This window comes from Perna viridis, chromosome 8 (assembly GCF_037379345.1).
Source record: "Perna viridis isolate PV_CMFRI_1.1 ecotype Kerala chromosome 8, ASM3737934v1, whole genome shotgun sequence".
NCBI lineage: Eukaryota > Metazoa > Mollusca > Bivalvia > Mytilida > Mytilidae > Perna > Perna viridis.
Window position 1 is genome coordinate 22542278 of NC_142452.1, and position 20698 is coordinate 22562975.

At 32.6% G+C, this 20698-nt stretch overlaps 1 protein-coding gene across 17 annotated transcripts; it reads right to left on the reverse strand.

The window, feature by feature from the left end:
* Positions 1-8209: 8209 nt before the first annotated feature.
* LOC148609863 (uncharacterized) lies at positions 8210-19043 on the reverse strand. Of its 17 annotated transcripts, none has more exons than XR_015914587.1 (11): positions 18860-18917; positions 17290-17979; positions 16211-16508; positions 15942-16022; positions 15269-15577; positions 14523-14606; positions 13376-13921; positions 12336-12398; positions 10730-11227; positions 10593-10646; positions 8210-10318 (listed from the first exon to the last, which is right to left on the reverse strand). XR_015914587.1 is itself a non-coding variant. In XM_088541316.1 (9 exons), exons 2-9 carry the CDS (start codon positions 17977-17979, stop codon positions 11097-11099), a joined length of 2202 nt encoding a protein of 733 aa, XP_088397442.1. In that variant the 5' UTR covers positions 18922-19043; the 3' UTR covers positions 8210-11096. The 17 variants fall into 17 exon arrangements, 3 of the variants coding, with proteins under 3 accessions (XP_088397442.1, XP_088397440.1, XP_088397443.1); XR_015914584.1 differs by adding an exon at positions 10402-10456 and having other exon boundaries at positions 10511-11227; XR_015914582.1 differs by adding an exon at positions 10375-10456 and having other exon boundaries at positions 10511-11227.
* Between the last annotated feature and the right edge of the window lie 1655 nt (positions 19044-20698).

The following is a 20698-nucleotide window of genomic DNA, read 5'->3' on the forward strand; positions in this document are numbered from 1 at the left end:
GCGCCTGTAATGAGCAGATATGTTGAATACCCCGATAATTAAAACAGTAGTAACCAACATGTATTTTTAAATCGATTATATGCTAACTATTAACATTTGGATTCATGTTGAGGTATTTATTTCATGGGCGGGGCGGGGGGCAATTTTTTAAAAACCTAATTGGACTTCAAACATTTATAACTTTGGATCATTATAAAGCTATTACACTATATAATTCCATTTGAATATACAACAGCTTGTTTAAGGGACAGTATTTAAAAAAAAATGCCAATTACCGGTGAAATGGGAAAAATATGAAATTCCTAAAATTCTCCTTTTTATGAAAATCTCATTATTGTCACATTGAGACTGTCAAATACGCACCTTCCATATCAAGAACTCTGTAGGAGTGCTGATATGGGTTGAGGTTTGATGCAAGAGACGATATTGAACATAGCATTGTCATTATCTTTAAATCATCTGTTTAAATCATTACAAAAAACTCTAAATGCCTATTTCAAGGCATATAAGAGTACACGAGATTTCAATATCAAGCCCCAGAGCTCTGCCAGAATGCTGATATGGACCGAGGCTTGATGCAATAGATGATATGGAATATTGCAATTTCATAATTATTGAATCCTATGTTTATATCATAACACAAAACTCTGGATGTCTATTTCGTGTCCCATTTGAACACATCTTTTTTATACAATGTATGTGATCAGAACGTTACGGTCTTTAGCGATGACGTTACCGATGTTGATTTGCTGATATCGATGTCATTATCCTTGACAACGAGCCGATAACTTACTGATTATCAGCCTAGGGCTGATATCAACTCGCAACTTCTGATTAAATTAATTAGGCATAAATGCCCAAATCACTTTCAAATATGTAAAAAAAAAATAATAAAAATTAAAAGAATCCAAATGTTTGAACTGACCACATGAATTAGTCATTCACTATTGCCCTTATATTCTTTGCTTTGGTTACATTATGACATGTATTTGTTCTTTTTCAGAGACTAAACAACGACAAAGCAAATATAACACTTTTGCTAGGAAATACAGCGACGACAACGATGAAGATTTAGAAGTTCGCTCATCAGGTGAAGCACCTGAAGAACGCAAATCAATTCTTGTCAAATCAGAGAGAAAGAACCGTCGAACAGGTTTGTATACTCTTTTACTGTATGTGCGAATGATTGATATGTGACACTATAGGTTCTTGTATTGTTAATAGTAGAATCATCCATTAAGATGAGGCAACCATGAAAAAAAGTTCCCAATATTGCTTTATCTTAAATTCCTCTTAGCGTAACTTTTCAATTGAAGAAACAGCAAATCGTGATAATTATTGAATATGACATTGCATTTTCCATGTTAGCGCTGCTATAAACACGAAATTTCCACATCAAACCCTGGGCCTCATCCGGATTTTTGACAATGGGTCGAGGGTTGATGAAATGGACGAAACTGAATATTGCAGTGTCGTAATCTTTGTATCGCAAGGTTGAATCATTACAAAAAACTGTAGATGACCAAATTCAAGTCGTATTTGAATACATGATCTTCTTTTCTATACAGGTTTACCGATGACGTCATTTCCCTTGACAACAAGCCATATACCTATTATTAGGCTGAGGCTGATATCTAATTACATTTCCTTGCAATATTAATTTGGCATATATGTCCAATTCACTTCTAAATATGTGATCAAATAAAAAGAACACAAATGTTAACATTGACATTATAAATTAGGTCTTCAGTACTGCCCTTATATTCTTTATTTTGGTTATGACATGAGTTTATTATCATCAGAGACGAAACAACGACAAAGCAAATATAACACTTTTGCTAGGAGATACAGCGACGACAACGATGAAGATTTAGAAGTTCGCTCATCAGGTGAAGCTCCTGAAGAATGCAAATCAATTCTTGTCAAATCAGACAGAAAGAACCGTCGAACAGGTTTGTATACTCTTTTACTGCATGTGCGAATGATTGATATGTGACAATATAGGTTCTTGTATTGTTAAGAGTTGAATTGATCCATTAAGATGAGGCAACTATGAAAAAAAGTTCCCAATATTGCTTTATCTTAAATTTCTTTTAGCCTAACATTTCAATTGAAGAAACAGCAAATCGTGATAATTATTGAATATGACATTGCATTTTCCATGTTAGCGCTACGGTAAACACGAAAATTCCACATCAAACCCTGGGCCTCATCCGGATTTTTGACATGGGTCGAGGGTTGATGAAAAGGACGAAATTAAATATTGCAATGTCGTAATCTTTGTATAGAAAGATTGAATCATTACAAAAACCTCTGTATGACCAATTCAAGTCGTATTTGAATACATGATCTTCTTTTCTGTACAGGTTTACCGATGACGTCATTTCCCTTGACAACAAGCCATATACCTATTATTAGGCTGAGGCTGATATCTAATTACATTTTCTAGCAATATTAATTTGGCATATATGTCCAATTCACTTCCAAATATGTGATAAAATAAAAAGAACACAAATGTTAACATTAACATTATAAATTAGGTCTTCAGTACTGCCCTCATATTTTTTATGCTGGTTATGACATGAGTTTGATTTCTTCAGTGACGAAACAACGACAAAGCAAATATAACACTTTTGCTAGGAGATACAGCGACGACAACGATGAAGATTTAGAAGTTCGCTCATCAGGTGAAGCACCTGAAGAACGCAAATCAATTCTTGTCAAATCAGAGAGAAAGAACCGTCGAACAGGTTTGTATACTGCATGTGCGAATGATTGATATGTGACAATATAGGTTCTTGTATTGTTAAGAGTTGAATCATCCATTTAGATGAGGCAACTATGAAAAGAAAGTTCCCAATATTGCTTTATCTTAAATTTCTCTTAGCGAAACTTTTCAATTTAAGAAACAGCAAATCGTGATAATTATTGAATATGACATTGCATTTTCCATGTTAGCGCTGCTATAAACACGAAACTTCCACATCAAACCCTGGGCCTCATCCATATTTTTGACATGGGTCGATGATTGATGAAAAGGACGAAATTAAATATTGCAGTGTCGTAATCTTTGTATAGAAAGATTGAATCATTACAAAAAACTCTGTATGGCCAATTCAAGTCGTATTTGAATACACGATCTTCTTTTCTATACAGGTTTACTGATGACGTCATTTCCCTTGACAACCAGCCATATACCTATTATTAGGATGAGGCTGATATCTAATTACATTTTCTAGCAATAATAATTTGGCAAGTATGTCCAATTCACTTCCAAATATGTGATAAAATAAAAAGAACACAAATGTTAACATTAACATTATAAATTAGGTCTTCAGTACTGCCCTTTATATTCTTTATTTTGGTTATGACATGAGTTTGTTTTCTTCAGTGACGAAACAACGACAAAGCAAATATAACACTTTTGCTAGGAGATACAGCGACGACAACGATGAAGATTTAGAAGTTCGCTCATCAGGTGAAGCTCCTGAAGAACGCAAGTCAATTCTTGTCAAATCAGACAGAAAGAACCGTCGAACAGGTTTGTATACTCTTTTACTGCATGTGCGAATGATTGATATGTGATAATATAGGTTCTTGTATTGTTAAGAGTTGAATCATCCATTTAGATGAGGCAACCATGAAAAGAAAGTTCCCAATATTGCTTTATCTTAATTTCTCTTAGCGTAACTTTTCAATTTAAGAAACAGCAAATCGTGATAATTATTGAATATGACATTGCATTTTCCATGTTAGCGCTGCTGTAAAACCTATAATTCACATCAAACCCTGGGCCTCATCCGGATTTTTGACATGGGTCGAGGGTTGATGAAAAGGACGAAATTAAATATTGCAGTGTCGTAATCTTTGAATAGAAAGATTGAATCATTACAAAATCCTCTGTATGACCAATTCAAGTCGTATTTGAATACATGATCTTCTTTTCTGTACAGGTTTACCGATGACGTCATTTCCCTTGACAACAAGCCATATACCTATTATTAGGCTGAGGCTGATATCTAATTACATTTCCTAGCAATATTATTAACATTATAAATTAGGTCTTCAGTACTGCCCTTATATTTTTTATGCTGGTTATGACATGAGTTTGTTTTCTTCAGAGACGAAACAACGACAAAGTAAATATAACACTTTTGATAGGAGATACAGCGACGACAACGATGAAGATTTAGAAGTTCGCTCATCAGGTGAAGCACCTGAAGAACGCAAATCAATTCTTGTCAAATCAGAGAGAAAGAACCGTCGAACAGGTTTGTATACTCTTTTACTGCATGTGGGAATGTTTGATATGTGACAATATAGGTTCTTGTATTGTTAAGAGTTGAATCATCCATTTAGATGAGGCAACCATGAAAAGAAAGTTCCCAATATTGCTTTATCTTGAATTTCTCTTAGCGTAACTTTTCAATTTAAGAAACAGCAAATCGTGATAATTATTGAATATGATATTGCATTTTCCATGTTAGCGCTGCTATAAACACGAAACTTCCACATCAAACCCTGGGCCTCATCCATATTTTTGACATGGGTCGATGATTGATGAAAAGGACGAAATTAAATATTGCAGTGTTGTAATCTTTGTATAGAAAGATTGAATCATTACAAAAACCTCTGTATGACCAATTCAAGTCGTATTTGAATACACGATCTTCTTTTCTATACAGGTTTGCCGATGACAACAAGCTATATACCTATTATTAGGCTGAGGCTGATATCTAATTCCATTGTCTAGCAATATTAATTTGGCATATATGTCCAATTCACTTCCAAATATGTGATAAAATAAAAAGAACACAAATGTTCACATTAACGTTATAAATTAAGTCTTCAGTACTGCCCTTATATTCTTTATGTTGATTATGACATGAGTTTGTTTTCTTCAGAGACGAAACAACGACAAAGTAAATATAACACTTTTGCTAGGAGATACAGAGACGACAACGATGAAGATTTAGAAGTTCGCTAATCAGGTGAAGCACCTGAAGAACGCAAATCAATTCTTGTCAAATCAGACAGAAAGAACCGTCGAAGAGGTTTGTATACTCTTTTACTGCATGTGCGAATAATTGATATGTGACAATACAGGTTCTTGTATTGTTAAGAGATGAATTGATCCATTAAGATGAGGCAACTATGAAGAAAAGTTCCCAATATTGCTTTATCTTGAATTTCTCTTAGCGTAACTTTTCAATTTAAGAAACAGCAAATCGTGAAAATTATTGAATATGACATTGCATTTTCCATGTTAGCGCTGCTATAAACACGAAAATTCCACATCAAACCCTGGGCCTCATCCATATTTTTGAGATGGGTCGATGATTGATGAAAAGGACGAAATTAAATATTGCAGTGTCGTAATCTTTGTATCGAAAGATTGAATCATTACAAAAACCTCTGTATGACCAATTCAAGTCGTATTTGAATACATGATCTTCTTCTCTATACAGGTTTACCGATGACGTCATTACCCTTGACAACAAGCCATATACCTATTATTAGGCTGAGGCTGATATCTAATTACAATTTCTAGCAATATTACTTTGGCATATATGTCCAATGCACTTCCAAATATGTGATAAAATAAAAAGAACACAAATGTTAACATTAACATTATAAATTAAGTCTTCAGTACTGCCCTTATATTCTTTATTTTGGTTATGACATGAGTTTGTTTTCTTCAGAGACGAAACAACGACAAAGCATATATAACACTTTTGCTAGGAGATACAGCGACGACAACGATGAAGATTTAGAAGTTCGCTCATCAGGTGAAGCACCTGAAGAACGCAAATCAATTCTTGTCAAATCAGAGAGAAAGAACCGTCGAACAGGTTTGTATACTCTTTTACTGCATGTGCGAATGATTGATATGTGACAATATAGGTCCTTGTACTGTTAAGAGTTAAATCATCCATTAAGATGAGGCAACCATGAAAAGAAAGTTCCCAATATTGCTTTATCTTAAATTTCTCTTAGCGTAACTTTTCAATTTAAGGAACAGCAAATCGTGATAATTATTGAATATGACATTGCATATTCCATGTTAGCGCTGCTATAAACACGAAAATTCCACATCAAACCCTGGGCCTCATCCATATTTTTGACATGGGTCGATGATTGATGAAAAGGACGAAATTAAATATTGCAGTGTCGTAATCTTTGTATAGAAAGATTGAATCATTACAAACACCTCTGTATGACCAATTCAAGTCGTATTTGAATACATGATCTTCTTTTCTATACAGGTTTACCGATGACGTCATTTCCCTTGACAACAAGCCATATACCTATTATTAGGCTGAGGCTGATATCTAATTACATTTCCCAGCAATATTAATTTGGCATGTATGTCCAATTCACTTCCAAATATGTGATAAAATAAAAAGAACACAAATGTTAACATTAACATTATAAATTAGGTCTTCAGTACTGCCCTTATATTCTTTATTTTGGTTATGACATGAGTTTGTTTTCTTCAGAGACGAAACAACGACAAAGCAAATATAACACTTTTGCTAGGAGACACAGCGACGACAACGATGAAGATTTAGAAGTTCGCTCATCAGGTGAAGCACCTGAAGAACGCAAATCAATTCTTGTCAAATCAGAGAGAAAGAACCGTCGAACAGGTTTGTATACTCTTTTACTGCATGTGCGAATGATTGATATGTGACAATATAGGTTCTTGTAATTTGCTAATTACATTTCCCAGCAATATTAATTTGGCATATATGTCCAATTCACTTCCAAATATGTGATAAAATAAAAAGAACACAAATGTTAACATTAACATTATACATTAGGTCTTCAGTACTGCCCTTATATTCTTTATTTTGGTTATGACATGAGTTTGTTTTCTTCAGAGACGAAACAACGACAAAGCAAATATAACACTTTTGCTAGGAGATACAGCGACGACAACGATGAAGATTTAGAAGTTCGCTCATCAGGTGAAGCACCTGAAGAACGCAAATCAATTCTTGTCAAATCAGACAGAAAGAACCGTCGAACAGGTTTGTATACTCTTTTACTGCATGTGCGAATGATTGATATGTGACAATATAGGTTCTTGTAATTTGCTAATTACCTTTCCCAGCAATATTAATTTGGCATATATGTCCAATTCACTTCCAAATATGTGATAAAATAAAAAGAACACAAATGTTAACATTAACATTATACATTAGGTCTTCAGTACTGCCCTTATATTCTTTATTTTGGTTATGACATGAGTTTGTTTTCTTCAGAGACGAAACAACGACAAAGCAAATATAACACTTTTGCTAGGAGATACAGAGACGACAACGATGAAGATTTAGAAGTTCGCTCATCAGGTAAAGCTCCTGAAGAACACAAATCAATTCTTGTCAAATCAGACAGAAAGAACCGTCGAGGAGGTTTGTATACTCTTTTACTGCATGTGCGAATGATTGATATGTGACAATATAGGTCCGTGTATTGTTCAGAGTTAAATCATCCATTAAGATGAAGCAACCATGAAAAAAAGTTCCCAATATTGCTTTATCTTAAATTTCTCTTAGCGTAACTTTTCAATTTAAGAAACAGCAAATCGTGATAATTATTGAATATGACATTGCATTTTCCATGTTAGCGCTGCTATAAACACGAAACTTCTACATCAAACCCTGGGCCTCATTCAGATTTTTGACAATGGGTCGAGGGTTGATGAAAAGGACGAAACTGAATTTTGCAGTTTCGTAAACTTTTATTGCAAGGTTGAATCATTAGAAAAATACTGTAGATGACCACTTCAAGTCGTATTTGAATACATGATCTTCTTTTCTATACAGGTTTACCGATGCGTCATTATCCTTGACAACAAACCATATACCTATTGTTAGGCTGAGGCTGATATCGAATCGCATTTTCTAGCAATATTAATTTGGCATATATGTCCAATTCACTTCCAAATATGCAATGAAATAAAAAGAACACAAATGTTAACATTGACATTATAAATTAGGTCTTCAGTACTGCCCTTATATTCTTTATTGTGGTTATGACATGAGTTTGTTTTCTTCAGAGACGAAACGACAAAGCAAATATAACACTTTTGCTAGGAGATACAGCGACGACAACGATGAAGATTTAGAAGTTCGCTCATCAGATGAAGCTCCTGAAGAACGCAAATCAGTTCTTGTCAAATCAGACAGAAAGAACCATCGAACAGGTTTGTATACTCTTTTACTGCATATGTGAATCATTGATATGTCAAAACAGACAACATTGTTATGTTAAGAATAAAATATTCCATTGAAATGAAGAATAATATGATAAAAATCTCAATTTTGTGTCGTTTATAATTCCAGGAAGCCTTACTATGGAAAGCAAGGAATCGGAAGTCGTTAAAAACATCTTTCCTCTAATTAACTTTCATTCATTTGTCCATCATATGTTAACACACAACAAAATACCTGATGCAACGCAATTAACACGTAAAAAAAACAAATGTAAGTGAGCAACCCGGACTCCAATTAAACCTGAGAGTATTGACAAGGTACATCGGAAGGATAAATGTCCTCTGCTTTTTTAAACATTGTAGCGATCAATAATGGCAGTAAAACAATCTTTTAGTGTTATTTAAAATTGTTGATTGAATCGTGGAGATTTCCATATGAAGCACAGTCTACTAATGTTTTTTTTCTAGTTTATTTGATGTAGCAATGTTCATATTCATTGTCTTTAGTGAATTGTCTGATGATTTGTATAATGCATTGATTGTTTTTTCCGTCATGTACATGTAGTAAGGAAATCAGAAAAGGACAAACAGAATACTATTTCTCGGCGATATGGAGGCTACATTGATGATGAACTAGTCGTTCGAGATTCAGTTGATACCCTGGAAAAATTAATAAAAATTCTGCTTGAATCACCGAGCCAATGAAGTTCTTAACCAGAAAGTAATATCTATATTTCATGTATGTGTTTTGGTTGAACAAGTTAGGCATTGAATATTAGTAAAATAATATTTGATTTCATCTCATAATTATTCTTAGAGACTAGCACATGAAAACGAAAGTCTGTTCCTGTGTTCTAAATAGTTTGTAAATTATTCTAAAAATCTTTTTGTTTTAATTATGTGATTTGTAAAAACTTACGACAAGAATATCGATCATGAAGACAAGAAAGGGTCAAGTTTGGAGAACAATCAGGAAAAAAAAGAATAATTGTTTGTAATTATATATTTTTAAGTTTGATATATATTACTATTCTAAAATAATTTTAAGATAAAATTTCTTAAGCCTATCAGTCACTTTTTGCTCAATGGAAGTAATAATTTTTCGTAAAGTCTTAAAGAAAAGAGAGATGACCGAAAAATATATACCATGTAATAGTTATAATCTTCCGCAACGACGCTTCAGTTTAAATGTTTCTTATCAATTTTGCACTTTAAACATTATAGACAAGTGTCTTTACGATGGCCACATGAACAATACAAACCTCGTTTTCTTTGTTACGTGATTTCACTTGTATATTTTAACTCATTGTTGGAATTATGTTTTCTTTATATTTTAGATAACAAAGGCATTTTTGTTGGTGCTTTCAAATACTTAAATAAATTTATGATATCACTTGTATTTTCGTTTACCTACAAAACATGATGGTAAAAGAAAGTTAAAAATAAATGATAATATTGGTTATATTCCCTTATTATCAGAAGAAGTGTTATTCCCTTATCAATTTACTTCAGTAGTCTGCAATTTTTTTATAGTAGGAATAAAAAAATTTGTATCATAAAAATGAAATCTGTCCTTATTTGGTAACAACAGAATTTATATTAATCAAATATAGGGGATCCTTGGTCGGAAAAGGAAACCAAGGGATCAAGGATTCGATCTGAAATAAAAAAATATAATCCAAGGATAACAACTATACAGGGAAAATAGACAAACAATAACCAAAATAACACGAACAAAAACTTAAATTAAACAAGCAACCCGAAACACAAAGCACAGCAATGTAAAACAACACATTGGCAAGGTCGTGCAAGTTATAATTTAAAATGCTACAAAATTTTCCAATATTCAAGGAATAATAATTTGTTTTTTTACAAGTTCTTTTTCAACACAACATAGTCGTTATTGTTATTTAATCACTTGAAATTAAAGTGTCCAGTTTTGTTTTAGTAATGGCTATCAAAACAGCTGTCTTACTAACGTTTCATTATGTATCGGGCATTAGAAAGAACCATATCTAACAACGTATGCTGTGAATTGAGTATATTCCTGTCTTATGTTACCAGTACACAATACAACAATCAAAGTAAAAATAAAACCTAGCATATAGACTGTAAATAATAAAACCTAGCATATAGACTGTAAATAATAAAACCTAGCATATAGACTGTAAAAATAAAACCTAGCATATAGACTGTAAAAATAAAACCTAGCATATAGACTGTAAATAATAAAACCTAGCATATAGACTGTAAAAATAAAACCTAGCATATAGACTGTAAAAATAAAACCTAGCATATAGACTGTAAATAATAAAACCTAGCATATAGACTGTAAAAATAAAACCTAGCATATAGACTGTAAAAATAAAACCTAGCATATAGACTGTAAAAATAAAACCTAGCATATAGACTGTAAAAATAAAACCTAGCATATAGACTGTAAATAATAAAACCTAGCATATAGACTGTAAAAATAAAACCTAGCATATAGACTGTAAATAATAAAACCTAGCATATAGACTGTAAAAATAAAACCTAGCATATAGACTGTAAATCTTTTGTTGACTGTTCGGCCTTGTCATTATATACCTTGATTTTCGATTATGTCAAATAAAGCAGATGATAACGTTTCAGTTTGTGTCGCACGAATTGTTGTAAAATTGTAGTATACCATATAGTCCACCGCAAGATTGTCTTCAGGTACAACTTGAAAGACTTCCACCCAATCATCATCTGCATCCTCTATTATCAGCCGTTCATATACGTTCGCATCCATGTGTTGTGATATAAAGAGTACAAGGATAGTATTGGTGGGATGTGCTTGGCGGAATGAACTTCTCACTAGGCCAACCTTTTCAGCAGATTTTTTGCCTATTTATTTTGAGATTTTTCTTTGAAAAAACATCAACTGTAATACGTCTGCGCGTGTACTTGCAAATATTACAGACTTGGAAGTATATACACCATTACAGTTTACTTTCATGTGATGGAAAGTAAGTTCTTTATCTGTAATCGGACAAAACATTAAAAACTCAAATGAAAATATTTACTACAAAACCTACATACACAGTGTGGCAAACCCAGTAAAACACAATACATATACAAACTGAAGGATAAGAAACAAGACGTGATCATTTACGCCCACTATTTTGCGATAAAATACATCACAACAGTTATTCACTTTATTTCAGATGATCGAAGACATGACCAGTTATAGGTTTTGACTGACAAAAAACACAGAATAAAAATGTTTGCGTTATAACAACACCGCTTTGTTCAAAATTATTCATGCCGTATCATTGTCTCAGTAAGATTGGTCGAATCACATTCTTTGACATGTAAAAGGATGAAAACACCCCAAAAAGAGTCTTATCCCTTTAATGCATATCCGGAAATTCCGATAACATAATTCTTTTTATATCATCTGAATACCATTTAGAGCAATTGGAGGCCGTATATAAGAAAGAATTATTAATTTTGTTAATTTACCAAAAGCGACCAAAATGTACAAAATGAATAGAATATCTGAATTATGATAAAATTAAGGCAATTCGTTTGCCTTTTTGAAGCACTTAATGGATTTTTTTGCAAATTAATTAATTTTCGCTATATTTTTTGTAGATTACAGTTTCATGCAGTCATCGCATTCTACGCCCGAAATAGAATTTTCATTATTCGGATACTTTACATTATTCCTTCTATTAATAAAGTTGATATCACAACCTTAACCAACCTTACTGAATTGCGTTGCATCTGAAATCAGTTAACATTGTGAAATGTCTTGGTTTGTCTAATCATTTATGATTTCGTTCAAATATTTCTTTTCATTTTAATTTCTAATAATCAAAATTTAAAAATTTTCAAAAATAGTAAAAAAGTCACAAAGCTCGGATGAACAGTTGACCATTATTTATGACTACCATTGACATCAATCGTGTCATGTTAGTGCGGAGTTGGAACTCTCTTTGGAAGTAAAAATCATTTATTTACAAATGAATTATATTTATATGTTAGATTATATTGAATTTGGACGGCCACACTTAGAAGGATATACATATAATAATATACATTTACATAAAATTTATTCCTCCCTGATATGACGTAAGTAACATACCTTTTTCACACTGCAAACAATGTACATTAACTTCGTAACCATGATCTCTCTTCCGGGCAACATCTACAAAAACATTAACATTTTCTAGGAAATAGGTTTGCCTTAAAATACATCTTGTTTGTAAATCGTAATAGTAAAGTCGGAAAAAATCAAGGTCATTAATACTTGAAATATTTTCTGCTTTTTTTTTCCCCCGCGACGCGTCCCGAAGGGACAGGGAAATGCCCGGCGTCCATCCGTCCTTCCGCTCGCGTTTTCTGCACTTTTTTGTCATGCTTTTACCAAATAAGGTTGTTTTTGTTGTGTGACCTTATTATGAAGAGTTACAGATTAAATTCGACTTTGGTTACGGTTTAATGATTTTTACGGAAGTTATGGCCCTTAGACTTAGAACATTTCAGTGAATTTACAGTTTTCTGCATTCTGTTGGTAATGTATTTACCAATTGATTTTATATTTTGTGTGTAGTCTTACTATGAGAAGTTACAGATTGAATTCGACTTTTGTTACGACTGATTAATTTTTATGGAAGCTACGGCCCTTGGACTTAAATTTCAGTAAATTTAAAGTTTTCAGTACTTTTTTTTCGCGGGGGACATTGGAACACTGTTGTTTTATCGATTTTGATATTCGAGTAAAAAAATAAGCAAAATGAATTTTTAGAAATCTTTCTAACAAGTCACAAGATTAACATATGACTAAGTCACTGACAACGTCTGATAAAGTATGTACCAAATTGTTTATCTTCAAATTAGTAAAATATTTGAAGATGAATCACAACACGTGTCTACTCCGAGAAATTATTTTTTTATGCGAATTGCCCTGTTATTTTGATATCAGAACATGTCAAGATAAAATTGTTCTCCATAAAGACTACAAACAGAGACGAGGACGGAACGATGCCTATAATAGAACATTTAATAGCTTTATCAGTGAGTGTTTAACCATGTTTTATATTTTGTCTTCTCTATTTTAAGAGCTTTGTATATCTGGTAAAATATAAACGCACAGATAACAACTTCTGATGGATACCATCATACCTGGCACGCGATCTTTAATTTTACTTATCAGCTCTGGCATCCAAATATGGTGACACACCGAACACAACACCATAGGCATGTCACATGAATCTAATATTGAGTACACAGGATTGTCACTTATATAATCAAAAATGTCTTCAGTAGTTTCTCCAAGTAAATGGCCCGAGTTATATTCAAAGAAATGGTCCATAAACAATTCCTCTGTTATTGCTAATAAAAGATTTGTTGATTCACTGAGGGTCCTGCATAAGAGCGACTGTTTAAATGATGTCAATATAAAACAAGCACATGAATTCAATAAGGAGATATTTTCCGTACTTGACGAAGATCCAGGGGGAAAATCTCTTCCTGGGAGCGAACAACACAGTCCATATTCTGATTCTAGAATAGTTCCTACACTTAAAGCCCAACCATATGCATACACGGTTTCAGCTTTTAACGAACTATCATATGGAATATTTTCGCTTGACAAAAAAGACATGTCGTCAAATGCAAAACCAACATCATACATTCCTGACAAAAGAAGTCGATTATCCTTGACATGAACTGAAATAATTTCACGTTAATTAGCATATGATATGAATGACTTAATTTGGTGTAATAATTTTTCATGGTGTCCATATTGGTTTACAAACAGGCATTGCCCTAAAACAACGGGTTAACAAAATGTTTCATTCTGTGGTTGAAAGGATTTTTTACTTTTATATTTGTTTAAAGTAAATATGACAGATTCTGATTATCCAAAAGATATTCACAACAAGGTTACACACTAAAAATAAGCATGTATGAAAATCACTAATTCAATCAAATGTTATTGATTGTTTATGGGTTAACGTCTTTTGGTAGATATTTCATGCATGTCAGAATAATATGTGCAACCTTTCTTGGAAATATAATTCTAACTCCGTTTCAACCAGTCGTTACTTTATTCCCATAAATACCGCATGCTCGGCGGAGAAGTAGTGCCAACCAGTTAAAAAGTTTTATCTTAGGCGTAACTCGGCCTTGGATCGAAACCGAAATAAACAGACAAAAACAAACAAACAAACATACAAACAAACAAATATATAAAACAATAATAAGCAAAACGAGCCATAACCCAATCAAACAAAAACTTTTTTAAGAGCAAATAATATATTTTTTATACCTTTGCTGTCAACAGAGGGGTGAGCCCTTGTTTCCGCTGATTCTTGCATCACTTGAACCTGTGTTTTGTCAGTCGAGACTGCTTCTAAGACAAATACCGAAAAAGTGAAGTTTATTTATTTGAAAAAAAAAAAAAAAAAAAAAAATACAAAAAAAAAAAAAAAAAAAAACACACACACACACATTGATGAAGTGAAGGCAAAATTAAACGTAGCAATTTCAGAAACCATCGTATTGTAATTATCATAAGTAATATGGTACAAATAGTATTTGCTGGCTGTAACGAGGTTATTTCTTGATGAACTAAGGGGCAAACTGTTTATGTAAAGTTTCTACAAACCCTTGAAATTGTGTTCTTTGTATGACCTTAAGGAGGTAGACCTAAGGTAAGGGACACAACTCTAACAAATCATTGGAACGTTTGTATTTACTATTTTACATTAATTTCATGTAACCATCAAAGTAACTTGGACTAATTTCATTCTGTTTCAAAGGAAAGCTTGAAAGGCTTTGGTGAAATTGAATATGATACAAACATGTCACTGATTTAAAGAGTTATGTCCCTTACCCTAGGTCTACCTCCTTAAATACTTAATCAATCAATGTTTAATAAGGATTTATATGAAGTCAAACACTGATAGTGTGTCATCAGTTTTTCAAATCCTTGCGCAACAGATAACAAATAAAGCTATTCTTATTATTGAAAATGTTACGAAAAAAGGTTTCATTACAAGCTAAGATATATACCTGACAACTGAGTGGCACAAATTACAATATTGACTGTAACATGAAATGATTCTTCGGGTCCAAAAGCGACAATTTTGGTGAACTGGTCAAGGAAGTATTTGATGGTATCTTCAAATTCACTCTTGTTTACAAATTTCTCCATAGGTAACAGAGTAACAATTACAATCGACCCTTTGTATATCAGAATTATTTTGTAAGGTTTCCAAATACTAATGCTCATAGCAGCCCTTCTCATACTGTCTATGATATCCCTCTTTTTCCTCTCTGAAAACTTGGGATTATCTATACTCCAGTTGACATATACCGCATCTAAATATAAGGTAAATGAGTAAAAAATGATTTTCATATGAAGATATCTTATAGCCTTATAAAACAATAGTAACTTCTAGGTCATTTCCAGTACACAACATAATAATTTTGGTTGCAAAAAGTAGAATGTTTTCTTGAACTTTTTGCCACAGACAACAGTAATTCCACCCACTAGGTGGCGTTAAAATCTTTATTAACTATCATTAAAAAAATTCTTAGGAAGGCTGAGCAACCCCGTTCGGCTCTAAAATCAGGTTTAATTGTTTTATAAAAACGTTAGAGTATAAATGTCAGTTTTTGCGTTTTTTTGCGAGTTTTGATCCACAAGCCAATTCACTAACTATTATAGAACCTTTCTGCATACCCTTTTCAGTATCATAAGTTGACAAGTCAGATGACCATGATATGTCATACGGTACGTTTTTACTATCATGCTTTAATACTCCTTAAAAGAAAAAGAAGAAAAAAAATAACACAATAGAAAACAAAATTTACACAATATTTGTGTCGTACAAAGTGTAATATGATAAGCATTGATTACTCAGTCATGTTTTTGTTTGCCTGGTGGTTTGTTGTTGAGAATAAAGAAAAAATAAACAATCTTTTTTTTTGGAAAACTACTTTTAAATTTACCTTTCGCTTCAGTCTTGCATTCTTCAAATTTTGATAAAATTTTTGTCTGTCCGATTTCAAGAGCCTTTTTGATTTCATCTTTTATGGCGTATCTTTCGTCAGAAGCGGCCAACAATTTTGCATCAAAAATTTCGGCAAGGGTGTCCGTTGTTTTAAATGACGCTGTTTTCACTTCACTTTTTATTTCGTCCTTCATTGAAATATTTAAATTATTTGCTTCATGAAACTTTGCATTAATGTTGTCTTGTAGTTCATCTCTTAGTCCAGGTAACTCATTTTGGAGAACATTTTTCATAATCTAGAGAAAATAAGAGCAAACAGCATGATATTTTATAAAAAAAAAAATCTTATAATTTAAAATATATTTCAATATATGATAAAATTGAATAAAAGAAACTTTGTCATTTATTATACGCAAATATTTTTATCACCAACTTACCCTTTATATACTTCGTGATGTCGTATATTTGTGTATAGAAATTCTTTTATTAAACTATTGGACTATCCTTGACTCGGTTTAACATATTCAATAAGAAATGATTTAAAAAAAAACTTTCTGCCAGATCTAAAACCGAAGTAGCAAATACAGTTTTGTTTAAAAACATATGACTCAGTTGGTTTACTCATTAGCATATGTAGAATAAAATAACGATGAAGCAGATAGAATTTGCCATTATTTTTGTTGGATCACATAATAAAATCACCAATTATCTTAAACTGTCAATGATATTTGCCTATATGTAAGTTTCCTAATTTTTGAAGTCAACAAAAATACTCTGGCAATCACTTGTTTTACTTAAAAAGATGTAAATCAGAAAAAACAACGTAAAAGCTCAAGTTATAAGATTGTACTGTACAAGAACGAGCACTGCTAAGTACACAGTCAAAAGTGCCATATATTATAATCAATTGTCTCTCGTTTCATATGGTAATCATATGTAATTTAGATAAAGCAGTCAATAGCAGTAATATGATGATCATATCACTTTTTTTTAACTGAAATCACTTGTTGTAGTTCATATTCTTTTTATCCGTGGCACTTTTGGCTGTGTAGCCTACTACCATTTTTAAAACCGTACATTTGGCAAGTCAGCAATTTCATCTTTCAGAGAATCAACTATTGGTGTCACATCGTCCTGTTCAAAGTCTATTCGCTTCATCAATTCTATCTGATTTTCGATGCTTTCTTTGTATGATGGAATAGGTGGTATATCTGAGGCTAGTCCAATACAGGAACCTTCTATATAACTCCACATTGTTTGTGTGTAACTTTCAGTGATGTCATTTAAATTGCTTAAATGACACAACATATTTCTCTGCTGAATTATTTTGTCGAGCCACATTTCATGACAGGTAGGTATATTTTGAACACACACCTTCAGAAGAACATGAATTGTTGACAAATCTAAATCCTTAGTTGTACAATTGCTATTGACTTTGACACTACAGCAGCAGTATAATTTGCCAGTGCCACTGCTCCTAGACACGTCATGTCTTTTTGGTGTTCCTAGGCTATACAATTTCTCATATTGTTTTCGAAACACTCTGTATGGTTTTATTGGAGTGCCTCCACATTGACAACATCGAATATTGCCAAACAACATATGGTAAAATTCGTGTTTATATTTTTCAAGGAACTTGGTTAAGTCGTTGTTACACTCTTGTGTGTAATGACTGGTCGAGGTTAGATAGGCTCTAACGACAGGCAAACACACGTTGTGGGTAAGCATGTACAGACGAAAGATCTGTTTTTCAACTTTTGATGGCATCTAAAAGTACAAAGATTATGAAAATACTATTGATTTCAATCTGTATTTGTTAGATGGGGAAGACAGAAAAGATGATGTTTTATGATTTTTTTAGCAAAAGAAAATACTGGGGACCTGACATGCATATTTTCGATTGCCTTTTGAAGCCTGTGTGTACTTTTTGTTCTGCCTATGTTACGTTCCTTTTGTGTATTACATAACTTCTTTAATAAGTGCGACTTAACATACACACAGGTAGAAGTGGTTTAAAATATATTTCCGGCTTTGATATCATGTGTTGTAAATAAAATTCCATGTACATGTTCACTTATATGATAAGCAACAGTTTTTTAAAACTGGTTAATAAATGTATTAAAAATGTGTTTGTTTTCATTGTAGACCAGTCAGATATTCTCATTAGTAATAAAGGCCCTTGGACGACTGTTATAATGCTCGGTGTTGCCTCGAAACATTGCAGTCTTCTTTGGCCATTATTACAGACCTGGGAAATATGAATGGTTTATCACAGAAAATTAAATTTATTAGTACCATTCGATACTATATTTCCAGACTGAATAAAATAAATATTTGGCGCAATTCGGAAATACAAGCCCAAGACTGAGAAACAGGCTGAATATGGAAAACATTGCGATATGGAAAGATAGACTCAATATGAATATTTTAATTCCAGTAGCTTGTTTTTTTAACTTTCTTAACGAATTTTTGAAATTTCTATTGATTTTTTTTATAGATTCGGTATAAAAAATTGAAACAATAAAGCATTTCTCCACAAATGAGACTGATATGGTTCCCAAGAATAAATTATATTTGAATTCAAACAATTAAAGTATTACGTCTCTAACGGTATTAAATAAAAAAAATATATTTGTAACACACTTACATCTGTCTTCGAATTAAACATTATGAACATGAATAAACTTAAACGCTTAAAGCAATTCATACCTTGTGTTAGTCAATCTTTCCGCAGTAAAATAGATAATCATGATACATAGCTTACGATAATGTTTTAAAATACAAACAAACCAGTCAGGCATTGAATTTCTTTTCTGTAACAAAGACCAGTCAAGGTTTATGATATTTTCAATATAAAATTTTAACAGTTGAATGTTGACAAATGTATCAAATATAACGAAAATAGATATGTTGTAGATAGGCAGGTTGCAGCCGGCCCCAAAACATCTCGATACACAGGTACACCGAAAGAGTTGCCCCTATTAACTCTAATAATATAAAGGTGAAACAAGATATACAGAGGCCAGAAATTCCTGACTTGGGACAGGCGCAAAAATGCGGCGAATTTAAAGAACTTTGGTAAGATTAAAACCCCCCCTTTAACTTTTGCCACAGTGATATAATATACTATAATATAAAATATTACACAATTAAACACACCTAAAAATAAAAAAAGTTGTGAGTCCCTTGTTACAACGGAAAGAAAGAAACAAAATATGAATTACACAAACACAAACTAAGGACTACTAGCAGATAAATGATGTGCTCCAGGTCTTAACCAGTTTAAACGTTACAAAAATATGTCCCGATCGTATGTATGACATCAAATTTGATAGGAATGTAACTACATAGAAAAAAGACGCATTTCAATTGGGTGCAAAATAATTTGACGTTCGATGTGTATACATCAGCACCATGAAAACTGATTTATTTAACGGGTCATGGTTTTCCTTTCCTCGTTTGTCTACCCCGGACTTGACTTTTTATGAGCAACTCGGCGGGTGTTTCTAGAAAAGCAGAAGACGCTTACCCTACCGGTGCACCTGGTCCATGCTCCCAGTTTTAGTGGAGTCCGATTGCTCATTTGCTTTTGTTACTTTGTATGTATGTTTTTAGTCACTTTATGTTCTTTGTTGTGTTTGTTTTCAATGTCTGGTCTTTGTCCCTGGATTACATTCTTTTGATTACCGCTATAACCTTGGTTCCCTTGATTACTCTTTGATTACCACTATAACCTTGGTTCCCTTGATTACTCTTTGACAACGTGTTATACAAGTTTAACATTTCACTAGATATGTGCATTATTGAGATAGAACTAAATAAGATAATTTCGAATAGCGGCAGGTAATATGATAAGAAGCTTGTTTGTTTTATAACTACATAACAAACTAAACAAACGTGATTGTTTACATTTTCTGAATAAATGAAATAAAGATAAAAAAAGATATGGACACAGAAATTAATCATAGAATATCATTTTTGTGAGTGAGATAACCCCATCTAAATTCAATTTCTGGTATCATGATCATTCAAATTTAAAATATAATTCAATTTGCCGCTAAAACAAAAAACAGACAACAAATAAGGACCATTTCTTGTTCACATGGCCCGAGTTGCAATGTTAGTCATTGCCATGACGTTTCGACCGTCGTAGTCATCCATAAATCGAAACCTCTGAAACGTCTAAGTCATTTGAAATAAAACTTGGTATGTGTGTTCCGTAGGGTTTTCTCCATAGACAATTTAAGAATTTTTAGGCTATTTCATTTCATGAAATTTATCTTCCCTCCCTGAAAGTTGATCGAAAGACCAATTTAAAGAGAGGGTGTCCATTTTATTTCATTTTTATCGTTTTGTTTTGCAGTTCAAGCCTATTTAGAAAGCAGTAAATTTCGGAAGTTAGTTGCACTGTCATGAAGATGGCAAGATATTCCATCAATAAAGATGTAAATGAAATTGAAATACCTTTGTGGAGATATGGCCCCTG

Excerpts from the sequence above, each read along its gene's own strand:
- LOC148609863 (XM_088541314.1), bottom strand. The coding sequence starts at position 18,889 with ATGTTCATAATGTTTAATTCGAAGACAGAT. Across the intron at positions 17,980-18,859 it reads TGTTTAATTCGAAGACAGAT|ATGCCATCAAAAGTTGAAAA; the intron begins GTAAGTGTGTTA and ends TTGTACTTTTAG. Across the intron at positions 15,578-15,941 it reads AACTTATGATACTGAAAAGG|ATGCGGTATATGTCAACTGG; the intron begins GTATGCAGAAAG and ends CCTTATATTTAG.